The 18194-nt window shown below is 35.6% G+C and overlaps 1 protein-coding gene across 2 annotated transcripts in view; it reads left to right on the forward strand.

Moving 5' to 3' along the window:
• ARHGEF3 (Rho guanine nucleotide exchange factor 3) overlaps positions 1-18194 on the forward strand; it is a 132475-nt gene that overhangs the window by 25323 nt on the left and 88958 nt on the right. The window contains exons 1-2 of one of the 2 annotated variants that reach the window (XM_074914397.1): positions 16529-16631; positions 16746-16812. In XM_074914397.1, coding sequence (XP_074770498.1) covers positions 16546-16631; positions 16746-16812 — 153 coding nt within the window. In that variant the 5' untranslated portion in view covers positions 16529-16545. Of the gene's footprint in view, positions 1-16528; positions 16632-16745; positions 16813-18194 lie in introns of those variants that run through there. The other variant, XM_074914396.1, reaches the window with a different exon arrangement.

Below are 18194 nucleotides of genomic sequence, written 5' to 3' on the forward strand. Positions count from 1 at the left end.
TCAACTCTGGCTAAATTAAATAGACACTGATGTGATACTTGAATCATAAGCAGAAAGCATTAATATATGCAGGAGATCTTACATGTTATAGTAGAAGAGCTTTTTACTAACCGAGTGTGTGGGTTACTCTTTATCAATATCCCCCCAAATCATCCTCCAAACCCCACTATTAGAGCTGCTTTAGCGCATCACTGTATTTGATGCATGCAATATGCATTTTGTAGGAAAACTGCTATTATTTAGATCTCTCTCAGATTTGATCTTTAAATACTGTGTATAGCATTATGATATCTGAGCAACTAAGTTTTGAGCAAGCTGACAGGAACAAGGCAAGGTTTTCTTATTTCTAGTTAGGCTGCAGGATATGACATGAAACAGATGATACTAGTAGTACTTATGGAAGATTTAATCAAATATATGTGAAGTTGACTGTTCTTTCTGGAGTATGCCTCTGCTGCTCATCAGCCTCATTGCCATTAATTGCTATCAATACTTCAGGAACAATTAGCCCTCCAGGGACCCTTACTCATTGTGGGCAGCTGCTACCACTTACTGCAGTTAAGTCTGCCAGTGTGTTTCAAAACACATAATTTCTGTGCTAATTAAAGTTTTCCAGGCCTTTGTAGCAATTATGTATCCTACAGGCTTCATTATTGCTATATTAGCACTATCACCTATTGACCGTGAAGATTTTCTTTTGCCTTTTTAACTGGGGTGGAAAAAGTTGTCCACAAAGGCAAAAGTTGAAATTTTATTTAAATCTAGTTGCCACAATGTCTTTAGTTTCATGGTAGGGTTTTGTTTTGGTTTTGTTTTTTATTATCTGTACATAGAAATCAGTCTAATACTTTTTGGGTTTGTTTTTAAGCAATATTTGGCTGATGAGTTCTTAACAAAGTCTTCTCTGCTCAGTTAACATGGAATAAAGGAACCCATTTTCAGTGAAGCATACCAGGTTTTGTTGCATTTCATTGTAGGTGGAGTGTGTTTTACTTTTAGGCTGATTTAGGAAAATCAAGACCTCTTAACTTAAACCTACTAAACTTCCAAATTAAACAAAAAAAGCCCTCAAAATAAATTGCAATAAAATACATAAGTAAATACATATAAAATGTAGAATAGTGTAAATTTCTGCTAACCACTTAGGAATCTTGATTCTCTGAGTGGGTGTACATGCTCACATGAAGTCTGTGACATTTTTTCTTAAATGTAAAAAGAAAATCCCAGTGATCCACCATTGGCAACTATCTGCTTATCTTGCTTTGCTTTTAAAGATTGACCTTGTTCATGATTGCTTTTCATTAAGACTCCAGTATCTGTTCTTATAAATTTTATAGACTTGTTCAACATGTAGTACAGTTGAGCTTCTGGTTACTAATACTACTGTCACTGAAATCAGGGATAAAAATAACTTATCGACACCAATTTGATGCAGATAAGCAGACACTTCTTTATTGGTGGCTGGACGTGTAGGGGAGTGCCCTCACCAACAACACGTGCCAAGCACCAGAATCATAAACCTTATATAGAACTTACTCATTAAGTATCCATACATAAACATACAATCTCCAATAAATCATTAACATATTCTCCTCCTATTTCCGAATCTGCGCAGTAAAGGTTAGAAATGTCTAGAAATGGGTCTGGGGTGTAATGTGAGTAGGTGGTCCGTGAGTCGGTGGTCGCGATCTCCCCCTGTCGGAATTACCTTTTGCTTAAGGACATAGTTTTCTTGGCAGGTACTTGCAAGCTGTTAAGGTTACTGCCCTCAGTTCCCATTAATCCTGGACCTTGACAACTACTTGCATTCTTCTATTCCTATACATGTATTATAAATCAGTTTACAAATCACCTTGTGTTTTGTTACCTAGGTTCTAACCATTCCTACTAATCAATTATGACCAATCCCTTTGGCCTTGGTATGGGGCTGTACAGGGAATTTTAGAGTAGCAGTCGGTTGCTAGATTCAAAATACAATAAATGTAAAATGATTTTTACTAAAATATCCCTTAATTCTACACTTACATTAAAATCAAACACTTAATTTCAGTTGATAATAAAATCAGTAACACTACTAATAAGAAATTGCATCTCTTAGGTGAATGGATGAGGATAGTTAGTAGTCTGGTGAAACAACAAGCAGTGTGTCCCCAGAGGAAACTGCTAATCCTTTTTCTCAGCCTAATCTAGCAGTTTAGAAATTGGTCAGGTAAACAAAACTTTGGTGCTACAGAGCAAAATTTGGGACCAGTGTGGATGCCTGTTGTCTTGCCTTGTTCCAAGCTTCGCAAAGTGGAAATGTTAGCGAAGCAGATGAATTTCCTTGGTTGCCAGTGCTAAACTGTGTAGGAAGACTAGCTCAGTTATTCAACGTACCTCTATTTATTTGAAAGTCAAATATCTAGAAGTTCAGGTTCTTTACACAGTGACTCATACACTTTGAGATTTCTGTAAGAATTAGAAGGTTTTTGTGAAGCTGTTGTAAAGGTGTCATAGCACCTACTTTTTATTATGTGTTATTGTCTATTTGATGTTGTAATCTGGAGTGCAAAGATTTACACTCATGATATCAGAGCAGGCTTGCAATAAATGTCTTCTGTGGTAATTTAATGCCTTAATATCATTTTAGCAATCAGTTAAATCTCAAATGCACTACAGGGCAAATTTTTGTTTGCTGAGGCTTTTGTAGCCTCTTCACAGTAGAATTTATTCATTACAGGTGTACTCCAACTCTGTTTACATTCTACTAGAGCAAAGATTTAACTGTTTTATCAGGTTTCTGTCTAAAGACAACTTTAAAATACTGTATTGGGTTTTATTCTGCATTAACTTTACACAGTGCAGCTGAGTTTAGAATGATCATCCTAAAGCTCTTTGTTTACATTTCAGACACAGTGCTAATATATTTCTTTGTGGTTTAGGTTTAAGTATTTTTCACTTGTGAGTAATTGTAAATTTTTTCTCTCTTGAGAACAGCTGCCTGATTTTATGAACTTTGGGAAAAATCATTGTACTTTTTTTTTTTTCCAGGGTAGGGTGGGTGATGCATTATGATAATTTAAAGAACAGACTTATTTCCCCTTTCCACAGAAAAGTTGTAACACATTTTGAGTTTAAAAAACCAACCAAACCAAACCCCCCAGCTTTTATCTTTCTCAGTAGGACATAAGAGGGGGAGTGGGAGACGGAAGTTATGAAACCATTTACTTTACTTTTCAAAGTACCTAGAAAAGTCAGATTTGCAGAAAGTTGTGTGTGGTTTAAAGAAAGCCTGGTTTCCTCAGGAAATGGTATATATGACTGTGCTGTCTATCTGTTGCCAGTAACTTTTCAACCCATTGCCCAGTTTCATTTTTAAAAAGATGTCAGAGCCATTAAACTCAAGTTTTAATGTAATTGTGTATGGGTGGAGGTGAGAGACCCCAATTAGTACCACCCTTGTGAGGAAGGATGCAAGAGCGTAGCCATTTTATGTTCTTTTGGCAGGAGCCTACCAGCAGATGTGCTGCTCTGAACTAACCACAGCCTTTTCATGGCGAGAGTGTCACAGAGGTAATGAGAGACAGTGTGCTGAGGTGTGGGACCAAACACAGGGCCTGCTTCTACAGGAAACCAGTCGCCTTCTGCTCTGCCCCTTGCAGAGTCTGTTCCAGTGTGTGGGGGCTGAGGCGGTGTCTGCTTGCAACAAGGTGATGCCTCTGCAATTATCTTGTGTGCCCAGTGCTTATCTCAGTTCTTTACTTTCTGATGGAGATCATGAGGTCACATGCTGTGCATAGGTGTGGCTGCTGCTTCACTTAATTCCGGTGCCACCTTACTCTCTTTGAAATGAAAGCTTCTTATCGCTAATCTTAACAAAGAGCCCATACAGGAGCATCAGACTTGCAAGGTTGAGCTCTAGATGTGCTTCATTGCTATGCCGGTCCTCCCAGGCTATGGACTCATCACATCCCTGCATACTCGTTCTTTCTCAATTTGAAGTTGTCAAGGTTGGGAGATCTGCCTGTAGGGCTGTTAGATAAATAATGCCATCAGTGAGTCTTGCAGCATCATTAATGTTTTAAATGCAAAACCGTTAATGTGTTTGATGCAAAAGATCCCACTTTAGTTGGAGGTGGAGAGAGTATTGGATCAAGTGTACTGTTTTCATATCCGTTTTTCACAGATTCATAGAACAGTATTTTTGATGCATTTGGAAATGAAAAAAAGTGCTGTGCTGAAAGCAAGATGCTATTTTATTAAGAGATAAAGTGATAGGAGAAAATCCAACAGTTTGGCTTCAGAAACATATTTCACGTATTCAAAAGAAGGACCATTTACCTGTATGTTCCTGTCTGACGGCTACCAACTGTAGTTCTAGTGTCAATGACTAGGAAATTATAAACATATAAATAAATAAATAATATTATAAATAATTTTTCATCATCATTGATCAAATCAATATGTTTGATTTCTTTCCTTGTGGTTTATGACTGTCTTACTTCAGCTGATGTAGTAAGTAGGAATATTGTTCTTATGCTTTCTGCAGACTGAAAAAGCCTATTCTCTTGTGTTTGTAATTAGCAAGCTTTTCAGTTATTATAATGAAATACTGCAGTGTATGTCTACTTCCTAAATTTAATTAATATACCTCTTTGAAACCCAAATGCATTAGCTATCAGCCAGAGTAAGAGCAAAGATAAACGTGCCCTAATTTAAAGGCATGGCATTAGAAAAAGTTTCAGAGGAAACATAATGGTGGCGAATGTCTTGAAGAAAAATGATGAAAATACAGAATGAAATGGTGTGCTAACATTCAACAGTTTCACAAAAAAAAAAACCAATAACTAATGAGTTTAAAACTAGTAGTTTCTGCATGTCAGAATGAATGTTCTACTGGATATTATAAATTGTTACAAATCATGGAGTATTTTCTTGGGAAGAAAAATCATACTCTACCATCTTATGTTAGGAGAATATATCAGTATGTGCAAGGGCAAAATAGCCCCAAAATCATTATTTATTTGAAAGCAAATAATCTCTGACAAACTTATGTTAAAAATCTGTCTGATGTGAGTTAGTGGAGCAAACTCTATTACTCCTTATGGTATGTAAAGTTTCATATACAGCTGTGTTTATTTCAGTAGGTTAATGTCAATTCTGTATTAGCTGCTTTTTTTAAATGTGCTTGGATAGGAAAATTTTGGTACGTATGGCATAAACACATAGCAGAAGTAAATGGATTTTGTTCATGTTTTTTGGAAGAGCAAGGTACAGGAGTGTGATTTTTAGCAATATTGATAACATTAAAATAATTGTGGGCTCTTTTTTCCCTACACCAAAAGTAATCTTAAAAATAATGTGAAGAACTATCCAATGCTTATTAGCAGTAATTTTCCCTTGATGGTGTGTACAAGTTATGTTTCTTACAAGATTTTTCTGCTTGTAGCTTTCATATATACATGACTGCTTTTTGACCTTGAAGCACTTTCACTGTATTTATTTTAGAAGGCATCTTAAAGCAGGTAGTCTGGAGTCATAGGTCTGAAATTTTGGTTTGACTTTGTCTTCTGCCTATAAGAACATACACTAGTATATTTGAAATAGATAATGTGAATGTACACTATGAGGCAAATAAAACAACAGGTAATTATTGCACTTGCTCTGACATTGTGTGCTTCAGGCAGGGACTGCAGAAGGAAAGCAACAAATACATGTGTTAGCTAAGGTACTTGATATCAAATCTCTTAAATGAGGTAGAATAAGAAGGATATAGGCCTTCTTGCTTCCAGGCACGGACAGAAGATCTTACCTTGAAAGAGATGAGAAAATTTTCTCCATTGGTGGATCCCATCACTGGGCTACTTTTACAGCAAAATCCCATTTCCTGTCTGATCATCTGCTCTCACTTAACATGTAAATTCTTGTTTTTGCAAAAATTGGCTTAATTCAGAAGGAAAAAACAAGAGGGGGTGTGTTCATCCATGTAAACCCATTATTTTAAATATATATATACACACATATATGTGTATTTCTGAAATAAAGGCTCCAAATCTGTCCTACCCATAAATGCACTTTTTAATGAATCTACTTTGACCCAGGACAAAAAGAAAAACACACACTTTCAGAGTCGTCAGTGGTATAATATTATTTTTTAATTATGGGATTCTGTACTTGTAACAAAATTATTTTATGAAGGTTTTCTCTATGCTCTTGTAAAATGCCCTTGGGCTGAAATTACTGTACTGTAGTTAGTGTATTTATATTGAAGAGACTAGAAAACATAACTTGTTGCTGACAGAAGTAGAGATATGTGAACATTATTTGTCCTGAGATGATATTTTGAATGGAGCTTTAATGGAATTATAGTTTCAACAGGTTTATTTCTCCATTGCATTCAGAGGTTTCTATAGTAATTACTATGGCAACACTGATGAAGAAAATGTTCCCACGGGAACCCAGCTGTGAATAATAACTAACAAGTGAAAACATTTTGGTTTTGCATCTCAGGTTAAATATTCCTTCGGAAATTATGGAAATAGTGAAAGTGTGGGTTTTTTGCTCACTTAATAGAAAGTCACTCTACTACATAAAAATCCAGATACCATGAAAGGAGTGTTTGGTTTCAAAGTGCACACACTCTTGGAATATATTGCTGAATTATCAGCCCTCAGACCAATGAAGAGTGTTAGAAACATTAGGTGTAAATTTTGGCACTGGCTTCAAATGTTTCATGTTGGAAGGAAGCTTCTAATGCCAAATATGTAGTACAAAATCTTCCGCTCAGAAATGATAACTTAGGTTTTACTAACAGTATTATTTGCTATGTAAATGGTTGACATAATTCTTGAAAACTATCTTGATAGTCTTCTGACCTCACTGTGCAATGAAGATAAAGATCACAGGAGTCACATGGTAGAGGTCAGTATTTGTTGACTTCAGTGTGTATTTATAAATTGCCTTCAAAAACTCTTCTGACTTTTGCAGAAATAAGTTTGGCGGTGTTTGTATTAAACAGAATATCCTGATGTCAGAGGAAGCAATATTTATTGAAAATGTTTGTTGTTAAATCTAGCTCTCCTTGTATGAGTAAACTGGCCTTTGTGCATATAGTTGCCATGTTTGTATTTATTTCACTTTTATTCAGAACAAAGGGGAAACCAATCTGGTGTTTATGATATGAATAAACTTTTAAACTTGAAAGCATTTTAGGGCTTGATTTGGTAGCTTTACTGTCATGAAGTAAGACAAAGTGCTTATGGAGCTTAGGGGATTTATGGCCACAATGAAAAGTCCTTATGAGTTATATCAAACAAAGGAGACTAATCAATATTAAAAGGATACTGCTTATTCTTCTCAGGAGCTAAAAAATATGTTAAAGCCAAGTATGAAAACTGTGAAGATCACTTGTTAAATATGAAGAGAAGGAAGTTTTCTAAGCCCAGGGAGCTGATAGTTGCTTTTACAGTTATTTATGCAACTTAACAGGAATTTCTGTGCAGGTGGAAATGAAGATTGAAGTGGAGATGAAATCACTACTTGTTTTATTTGGCTTCCTGCAGTGTATACAGTCTGCTAACAATGCAAGTGAAATTTTTACAAGTGAAAATGTCTTCATAAGTCTGAAAGTTGCATAGTTTGATATTGATGACTTTTATGTATATATCACATATTGCTTTACACTTTGATTCAGGGCCTCTTGTAGTTAATTTTGGTGCATATAACAGTTCAAAAAAGTAAATATACTGGCAGCTTACTAAAGAAAACTGGTTGTATTGGGTACATAACTACTGAAAATCTTTGCTTGTCTACATATGTTTCAGCATTGAGTATCTTAAACACGTTGTTAAGCATCGTTGTGTTCATTGTACGTGTTGGTTTTAGCAATCTGACAAACTGGAAGTGTTCTCCAAGCTTCATATTGCCCTAAAGTTATAAAAGAGTGTTTCACTGGGTGCTTGTCTTTACAGCACCCAAAGGAAAAAAAAAAAACAAACCAGGTCACAGTACTTTAAATTTTGAAATAAAAAGCTCTAGAAACAGGAACAGGTGGTTTGAAAAAGTTGAACCTTTTCCCTCAGACTTGATATAAATATTGAAAAACCTTTCACGTGAATGAGTTGTTATCAATAAATTGATGAATTCCTGATCTTCTTTTCATTTTTTAATACCCTGGTCTTTATTTAACTGACAATCCTTAAAGTGTGGGAGAGGTTCTGTTGCCCATGTTTTAGTTATGCTGTAGTTAAATACTTGCTTGCGTCCTGAGCAGAGTCAAGTATGATGTGACATGTAGCCTTTGGTGAGACTTTCATGTCCGAGTTATGGAAGTGTATGTGACAAAGTAAGTAAATGGAATTTGCCATGACAGCCTGCAGTCCTTCAGGCATGGCAGAGGGCAGAACTAGTGTAGACATGAAATTATGTGGTATAGTTTGACTTTTTGGGGAGAGGATGGTTATTGCACCCTTGAAGTCAGCAGAGAAGCCTCTAAATTGGCTAATAGGCTGAATGACATAATCATCCTATTGACATTTTTGTTACAAACCTACATTTTTGGCCTTTTCAGTTGAAATACAAGTTATAATGAAAAAAAAAATTGCAAATGGAGGGATAAGGAGATAGCAGTACAGAAGTTTTAAAATCTTGTATTGGATTGACTTGCCCCCAAATGTTACTTGTTTTAAATAGCATTTGCCTTTTTATTCAGTCGTCCTGATCTTTCTAAATTAGTGAACCACAGTTTTGCAGGAATTCATGTTTACCTTCAGAGAGCCAGATGATAAGAATCCAAACAAAAAGGATTTTCAGAAAACACCCATTTCCTTTATCAAGAACATGATGTGATGGCACTTGAATGATCGTTCTGAGGGTGTTAGTAGCTTCTCTATAGGCTCACTGCAACTGCTGTTGAGTTGGATTTCACGAACTGCTAAGAAATCCCTTGTCTGCTTTCTCTGAGTGAACATCTTGAGCTTATTTCTATTTTGAAAACAAAAGGCTTACTCTCCTTGGGAATTAATATTGCGAGGTTTTTGCCTGGAGGCTTGCTTCTTCTGACACTCTCATGATGGAGGCCATTTAAGCATTACCATCAGATCTTTTTTATCCCATGGACTAGAGGATCTTATCTGGATGGGTGACTGTAGGGTGGAGATGAGCAAACATTTATTTTTAATGAGGAGTTATTCTCTTTGTAAAGAATTCAGCATGTATCTGTGATATAGTGGTGGGATGAGGTAATGACTGAAAATTAACAAACATGTTATTGCCATTTCTTTTTCCTACTATTATTTTTAGTCTTTTTCCTACTATTACTGAAATGCTGCAGGAATAATTTTAGGCTGCACATGCAAAGTGAGCCAGTGAATAGTCTTTCTAATCTTATCTTTTAAAATATTCATGAAACAGTGATATTTTGTTACAGAAACATAATACAGGACTGGCTTCTCATCCACCCCAGCATTAATGCAGCTATACATCTGTCAAATAGCAGAAAATCCTGCATCCTCCTGTTGGCTGGTAGCCAGGGCTTTTGTTTCAGTTCTGAACAGAGTTCATACATGTCAAGGGGGATGCTTTTACAGTGGTTATGTCAGAGGTAATTTATTGCATTGATCTACAGTAGTTACAGATTTAAAAATTTTACGTTTAAAGCTTTTAGTCAAGCCTGTATTTCTTCTTCAGAAGAAATGCTACATCATTAGAAATACCTGATTTTTAGATCAAAATGTAGAACTAAAGATTGTTTTCCTCTCAAAATTAGTATTAATTTTTACAGGGAATTAATCAAATGGAGAAGTGAAAACATGCATTTTGTAGATTCTTTGGGTTTTATTAGTGATGGGATATCTTACAGTGGTGTGCATTGATTCATAGTATAAACAATCTGAAGAAAGTGTGGGAAAAGAGTAGGTGTGGGACAGCTCACTGGTACATGTACCTGCTTCAGTGATTTCATCTGTGTATATCCAGATTCACAAGGCCTGTTTTTCTTTCTTAATGTATTTATGACACACAGCCCATGATAGTAGGAAAATAAAAGATCATGTTAGTATTCAGGAAGTCAGCCCAGCTAGTAAAAATCAGCCATCTGTTTTTTTCTTTGGTGGATGTTTTTATTTCTCTCAAGGTAGTAAGTGTTCAGTCTTGCTCATCTAAGTGGTCTTCCTGTCCTCCCCTGCAAAAAGATTGTCTATTAGTAAATAGTATGGGAACTTGAAGAGCTCATGTCTGCAGGATTGGACCTTGCTAAATTAAACATACAAGCAATCTTTATGAGTTGTTTTACCTTTAGGAAGAAAAGGGTATTAAGTAAAATCTCCATATGCACTTTAAAATTTTCCTTTTGGAAAATAAATTAATTTTTGCACAATCTCCTTTTAGTGTCAAAATGCCACAGGCCTAGTATAGAAGAGAAATAGTATTTGAGATTTTGAGTGGAGTCAGTGTTTTTTATTAAGTAGGTCGTATCACGGTGGGGGTTTTTTCTGCTTTTAAAATCAGTACCAAAGGTATATTAATTTACTATTATCTGTAACTTAAAACATATAACACAATTAGTATTGTTCAAAGCAAAAATGCTATTGCATATCTCAGGTTTCACCAGGTAAACCACATAGAAATTTTGTGTGTGTAATTTAGTACCACAAATATCCCAGTGTGTTAAAATAAATGTGCTTTTGTGAACAGTATATCAGTGTACACTTTTGATAGGTTGAGCAGATGACATTACAAAGAACAGTTCAGAACAGTAAGTACTATTTATTATTTAACAGTATTTTCATAAAATATTCACACCTGTAGTAACAACCTTTTATTTTTGCAGATTTAAAAGAATTTTTACTTAGCACAGCTTGCCTCTAAGCGGTTTGAGCTTTCTTTTTATTGTCTGAGTATTTCACAAATCTATGTGGATACATAGAAATGAAAATCTATCATGAATACACTTTTATCTTCAAACAGATGTAGCAGCTGAGTATTTTAAAACATATAGAGCTTGCATATTCATATCTAAAAAAATACTGTTGTACTCAGTGATTCTGTGTGCAGAAAGACTGCAGGATCAGATGAAGATGTGAAAGTTACATGAGCTTTATATTAACTGCCATAAAGTGTTCATTTATCTCATCATTATGCTTCAAGACAGATAACACTTTTTTTAGTAAAAGTAATAGAAACTTTAAATCATTCAGTGCATGTTGGAGTCTTTAGATTCCTTTGTATACTTCTACTTACTGTTTGTCACTATATAAGTAACCTATGGCACAGTAAAGTTGCACAAAAAAGCTCTATTGTTTTCTTCTGGGAGGCATGTTAATTTTATGTCTGAAAACTGTGTCTAAGTAAAGACTTCAATAAGGATATCTTTGTCCAACAGTTTCGGCTTTTTTTTATTGTATCTATTCATAGTATATCTGTGAAGGAACCTAAACAGAAAATGCTGTACATCTTAAGGACAAAAGCTTTATTTTATGACTCTTAATTCTTTTTCTTAGCATTTTCAACAAAATTGTGGGGAGCATAGCTGGGTTCTATCCTGAGTTTTAGGCAGAAGAAAAGAGTTATAGATCATACTCAGTTTTTGAAAAAACTCTGTAGTTTCACTGATCTGTAAACATTAAATGCTACAGGTGACAGGTGGGGAAAAAAAACCCCAAATTTTTAAATGAATTTCCAAAAAGAATTTGAATATGCTGGCTATATACGTACTAAACTCGACAAATATAAAAATAGGAATCACTTCTGCGAAACTATTTTAAGGATGATCAATGTTTTGTTTCCAGACAAGCCTTTAAGATGATGCTAGTTTAATATGAAATACTGGGGTTTTTTTCTGAATGCAAGCAGCAGATGGGACAACATAAACATACTATAAGACAAATAATACCTACTTTAGTCTTGACAGACATGCTTCTTTATTCTTAATTTAGTGTTCCACAGTGAAAATCAACTGACATTTAGCCTTAACCCACTTTAATACTTTATTAGACTTTATGGCGACTTCTTGTATTTATTGTATACAATAAAGTTCTGTAGTACATACTTAGCTGTGAGAAAGAAAACAAGATTTCTCTGTGATAATATTTTATGTCATGGTTTATCTTGTGTGTGTGTCGTTCCCCCCCCCCCCCCCCCCCATCTTTTTCCCTTTCTCCACCACTGTAAGTGGTACAAGAAGCATAGAGAGTTGATTTCTTGTCATTAACCTAGTAAACTGTATAGATTAACTTACGGGTATTAGAAGTTCTAGAACTTTTATTAATGCTGATTTTAGGACTTCATGTGATTCTCATGGATCCCAGAATCAGAGACCTTACTGTTAAACTGATATTCACTGTGTAAGCCAAAATGTCTTGCTAACATATTTTTTTAGTCTTGCTAAACATTTTTTTTTTTACTGAGAATAAATTAAGTCAGTGTTTCATGTGCGCCCAGTGCTGCAATAAAGAATGCCTGCTTTCTAAAACTCCAAAACAAGTCTTAAAGAGTTCCTCTGCCAGCTTTTACAGTAACAACTGTATGTTTAATTCAGTGGCCACTTAATCTTCAGGCTACAAAATAGTGGTAGAAGCACCTTAGTTAAAGGTAGAGCCAAAGCTCAGAGGGTATTACCAGTGTAAAATGTTCTTGCAGTAATAAATGTTTTATTCAGTCAAATTCTTAATGATCCTTATTAAACAGCAGGATTGCTAAAAAATTAGCAGGCAAGTGAGTCAGTATAGTTCAGTCATTCCCTGGTAAGTCTTCCAAGGGATCTAAACTACATCTGAGCTACTAAGATGTGAAGATAGTATTTCCAGGGCTTATTTTTCCAGGGCTGGAGTTTAAAGATCAAATGGAAGATGGAACAGTTAAAACTCCTACTAAAGAAGAGGAGGAGGAATTTGACACTCAAACACATAGACATGGCTGAAGGTCGAGTATCTTCACCTTTCCGAGTGGCAGGCATCCACTTGTGCTTTTCTCAGACTGAATGGACTTGGTTTCAGGCTTTTATTTTCAAGCTAAACTTTCTATAGCAATCTCCAAACCAAGATCAGCTGACAGGTTTGGTGACCCCCTCTGTCCCACAGTCTTAAGAGTTCTGTATTGTTCCACCTTCTAGTCTTTAATTCTTAAAATTGCGGTACTGATGAGAGGATGTTTTGGTGACTTTTAGCTAAATTAAAAAAGATATATCTGTAAGAAGGGTCAAGTATTATAAATTATAGCTTTGAGATTACTGTTGTAAGTAATTGTAGGGAGGAAATCCTCTTTTTCCCTCACACATTAAGTATTTCCTTTTCTCAGCCATGATCTAGTCTGGTCATCTCTTTAGTGAATTTCAAGAGTGTTCATCACAGTGCATGCAGTTACAGGAATTGTTCCTGTCTTGTTCTTGACATCTGAAAAAGTATTACTACAGTATCTGAGTAATTTATTTTAGACTTCTCCTCTGCTTATCATTGTTAATGCATATTAGTTTGTCTCCTCTTTCCATCTTTAAGCTAATGTTTTATTTTGTTCTGTCTGCTACTTACGCCAGTGGTGACTTTTATTATTGGTCTGGTCAGTAAATTATTTTATTTTCAAACCAAAGGGGGTCTAACACACCTGTTAACATAATGTTCCTCCTATCAAATGGTAACATTCATTATTTCAAAAATAGAATTATGTGACAGTTTTGTAGCTTTATGTTTTTGTATTTAAAATATCAAATAGCAACAGTATTTTATTAGCTTTTATAATACACACAGGCTGTTTCTTAATTAACTCCTATACTGCTGCAGTTCAGAAAAGATTTACACAGTAAACAGAATGTTCAGAAGCAACATTAGTAGTGCCCTGTAGAAAAAAAGAGCAAGACATTAATTTAAAATGTGTTTGAAAAAATCTATGATACTCTTAATTCTTTTTCAGTACAGTTCTCATGGATGTTGAACGTTGGGAAGACCAAGAGATCAAAATAACTTTAAGATAGTGAAGGACCAAACTGAAAACTCTAAATGAGTTCTTGGGTTTGTTAGAACTATGTTTTGTTACTTGAGGTGCATTTGAGAACCAGAACTTGTATTTACTTCATTTTGATTTAGGGGTGTGTTCAGCTGAAAAATGCTGATTCAGAATGGTAGGCATAAACAATTTATTAATGTGTTTAGCCTAGATTGTTTCTAGTTATAGGAACAGTGAGATTTCTAAAACAGTCTTTCAGTAAGATAGTAGGACAGTAGTTTTGCAGTTTTAATATCGTGGTAGGTTTGAGGAGGGCTATATGAAGTGATTGCTTGTAATGGGAAATTAGACTCAATTAGACTTTGATCCAGACTTAAACTTTGAATACCCTCCAATAGAATAGAAAATGGGAAAGTAATATCCATGCCAGATGCATAAAAGTGAAAGTTTTTGAAGAAATTCTTTAAGGTGGCCCGTAGGGTGGTAATGAGTGTAATGCTTCAGCCTGTTTTCTGCTCATTAGAAAAGTCCTGCACACATTGGGTGAAAAAACAATTTGAGTAGAATTTTGTTACACCCTGTATGTATTGGATCAGGCCAGTAAGTCATGGTGGAAAATCGAGTGATCCCAGTATATTTTACTCCTTTTTTAATTAATTCCTCTTGGTAAAACTGTCTTGTTTCATTAGGCTGCTGCATTTAAGGCTCTTTCATCACACTACAATAGTATTAAAAAGAAAGGAGTTAGCATACTATTGTGAATAATAGAGAGGTCCATTCTCACCAAAATGAAGTAAGGCTCTTGACCTATAAGGAAGGAGGATACCTATTTGAAAACTGGGAAAATGTAGATTTAATACTGTCTGCTCTCTATAATGACTGGCTGTTGTGTAATCTGGGATGTTTTCAGTGACTGGGAAAGTTACAGATTGATGATGATAAATCGTTAGTCATCAGTCGTCTTCTAGTGGATAGCCTTCAGTTTAGTGTAGATGAATGATACAACAAACATTGCTTCCTACAGAGTTCTCAGTTCTTGTTACAGAATGATTGTGGGGAGAGATAATTTTTAATGAAGTTTTCGTTTCCCTTGTAGCTGATGTATAAACTATGATAAATCCTGCTATATTGAGGTTGAAATGTGTATTTTCCCCTGTATTCAGCTTAATTAAAATAGAACTAGTGCAGTTCTTCATAAACTGGGAAAATAAATGTTAAAATATTAGAGAAACTGTGGAAATGTAAGTTTAAACATGAGATTTTTTTTCTTGAGGTGACTAAGCATAACTCCATAGAGAGCTCACAGTACTTTTTGGAAAATCTGACTGGTTCTAGTGTGAGATTATCTGTTGTCCTAATGGTGTTTTGCACCCTTTTTATTTACAGACAATCTGTGTAACTTGCTCTTGTTAATAACATTTTTCTCTTTGCATGATGCAGCTACAGTTCCAGTGAGGATTTTGGGTTAGAAATTCAGTTCCGTAACAATTTAACTTGGAAAGCTGCAGTAGGAGGCTTTATTAGTGGGACAGTCTTAACACTGAAGTCTGCCATGTGTGCTGCCTTGTGCTTTTTCATGGCTTTATCAGTGTGCTTCAAATATTGATATTCTTTCTGGTTGGCTGGCTGATAGAGTAAAAAACTGAGAAGATTTACATCTCAATGTTTGATCTTACAAAAATGACTCAATTGTCATGACTATATTATTTGCATTATGTTGGCATCTAAAAGTGTCTACTGTGATCACTGCTCTGTGATGTGTTTTAATGCACGTAATAAGAAAAATATCTGTACACCAAGTATTTTACACCAAAATAGAGATGAAGGAAAAAAGACAGAACTATTGTTACCCTGACTCTGCAGAAAGGAAACCGGGGCACAGTGTGTTGGAGTCCTTCAGGAATTATAAGCAGCAGGAATGACTTCCAGATCTTTCTCATGTGTTAGTCCAGTGCTTTAACTGCAAAACATCTGTCCTCTTGTTGGATGGTGAGGCTTGACAGGCAGCCATTTAATTTGTTATTTTTTAGACAAGTTTTTGTATTCCTGTCATTATTTGTGATCATTTCTGTAATCTGTATAATTGCATGGTTGGAGTTGAAGTGTGCTCAGCACTTAGGTACTGCTGCCAAACTATTTGTTGGTTTGGTCAACTTCAACAAGTCAGTCAAGCTTTGATCTGACTTCATGTGTAAAATCTCAGCAATGTTTGCCTACCTTTGTAAACTCATTAAAGATCCTACTGGTGAAAAGCACTTGGTAAGAGCGAAGTGGAGAATGTTATGGTTACTTTTCAGAAATAATTGTACAGCAATAATTATAGGGTAGGAGAAAGGTTTTGGAAGGAGTAAAAACAGAAGTCAGCTTCTAGTTTTTAGCGTCACACAGATGTATGGCTAGCTTGCTTTACACTGGTGCCTCACATAGCTTCACTGTTAGGATTAAAGGCTCTTTCGTGTCCCCATGCAGTACAGCTGGCAGGCTGCACCATTTTGCATCACATGACATAATTGCAGGTTCATAGACCCACGCTGTTCAGGTCAGGGTTGTCTCTGCTTGTTGAAAATCAGTAATAAGTAATAAGTTGTCAGACATCTAGATAGCGTGTCTCTGAAGGCTTGTAAGGCTGCCATGTCCCTTAGCTCTCAATCGGAATTAAAACATTTAACTAAACTGAAGAGAGAAACCTGTCAGAACTACAGCCAAGGAAATCTGAGGTGTCATAGTATTCAAAGCCTGTGTTTTTCTTTTCTCCTTCTATTGTCACTGTTACTGATCTAGAAAATACGACAGCTGAAAATGTAAACACTTTTCTCTGTCTCATCTTGCAGGCCAAAACAACAGCACCAGAACAATTTTTCCTTGTTTCCTTCTACCAAGGGCTGGAATTTCAGAGGGGTAAGTTTGGTATTGTTTTGTTCATACTCTAACATTCCCTTTTGCTTCATTCTGTTGCAGTGTAGCTTTGTAGTTAAAACTATGATCTGCAAGGACTAAAAGCATGGCAAAACAATTATAGAACTGCTTGTTTCATGACCTACTAAAAGGCTTTCTAAAAAAATCCAGCTTTTGTTTATGTGATTGGCTGACGTATTTTGAGGGGTGGGGGAGATAGTTGAATGTAAGTGGATTTCTTACACTGCAGAAGGGACTAGGTTTTATTTGTTTGATTGGCTGAGCAAGGAGATATGGAAGCATGTTTGTTACCACAGTAATTGAGTGAAAAGGTACATGAAAAAGCAATGCAAGTGAAACTGAGAACCTTAATATTTGCGGGTGGTATCAGGAGCTTATATTTGTGTCTGCTTCAGGTTTCAGAGATTTATTCTTATGTAGATTAATTTTTTCAGAGAGTCATATTGTTCCCTTCCTGTCCCCTAAGACCTGTGAAGCCTTCTACGCCATTTGTTGAAAAACTTAATGCGATGGTGCCAGCATTCAGTTGGCAATGGTGTGTTTGCTGTGTGTGAAAGTACTGTAGCCTGGGATACAGTCTAGGAGAAGGAGTTGTCACTACATGTTGTATCTATGTCATAGTGTTACTGTAATCTTTTGCTTAAACGAAGGGCTTTTCTGCCTTGAAAACTTTGTTTGGTATAACAAACAGTAAATTACCATTATCTGTAATGTGGACTGACACTGAATCCAAAGAGTTTAGTTTTATATACAGGAGAGCATATATATGTGTTTTCTCTGAGCTTTTTCCAACAAAATATTTAAGTAGAAAGGCATTACTTAAATGCTTTGCTGAAAGGGTAAGTGGTGTTGATAGGTTTACTGGGTCTGTGTTGGTCATACTGTGGTATTCATTAAAATGAAAAGTATTTTTCATTATACCTGCTACTGAGTTTTGCATTCCAATTTGGTATTTTAAATGGAGCATCCACTATTGCTACAGAGATGAAGTTGTCAGCGTTACTGAGAAAATAGTTCCCCCACAACAGCATTGTTAAGAATGCAGGGAAAATACCAACTACCTCTAATCTGTAGATTAATTATAAATTTCAGAGCCAGTTTAAAAGTAAAATTTACTCTAGTATTTCTTCTAATTCTCAGCTATGCTGGAAAAGCAATCATGGAAGAAGGTAGGTATGAAAGTATTATAGGTATGAATTGTAGCTGGGGAAACAATAATCACAAGTTCAGAGAGTGATAGCTCACTGGAAGTAAGGGCTTAGGGTTGGTAAGTGTGGTGGCATGAAGTCTGTGATGATCCAAACTGCATGGCAGATGTGCAGTGGGCTAGTACACGAAGAACAGAGAACTGGGGAGTAAAAGAC

The sequence above is a fragment of the Athene noctua genome, chromosome 10, assembly GCF_965140245.1.
Source record: "Athene noctua chromosome 10, bAthNoc1.hap1.1, whole genome shotgun sequence".
In the NCBI taxonomy this organism is placed as follows: Eukaryota; Metazoa; Chordata; class Aves; order Strigiformes; family Strigidae; genus Athene; species Athene noctua.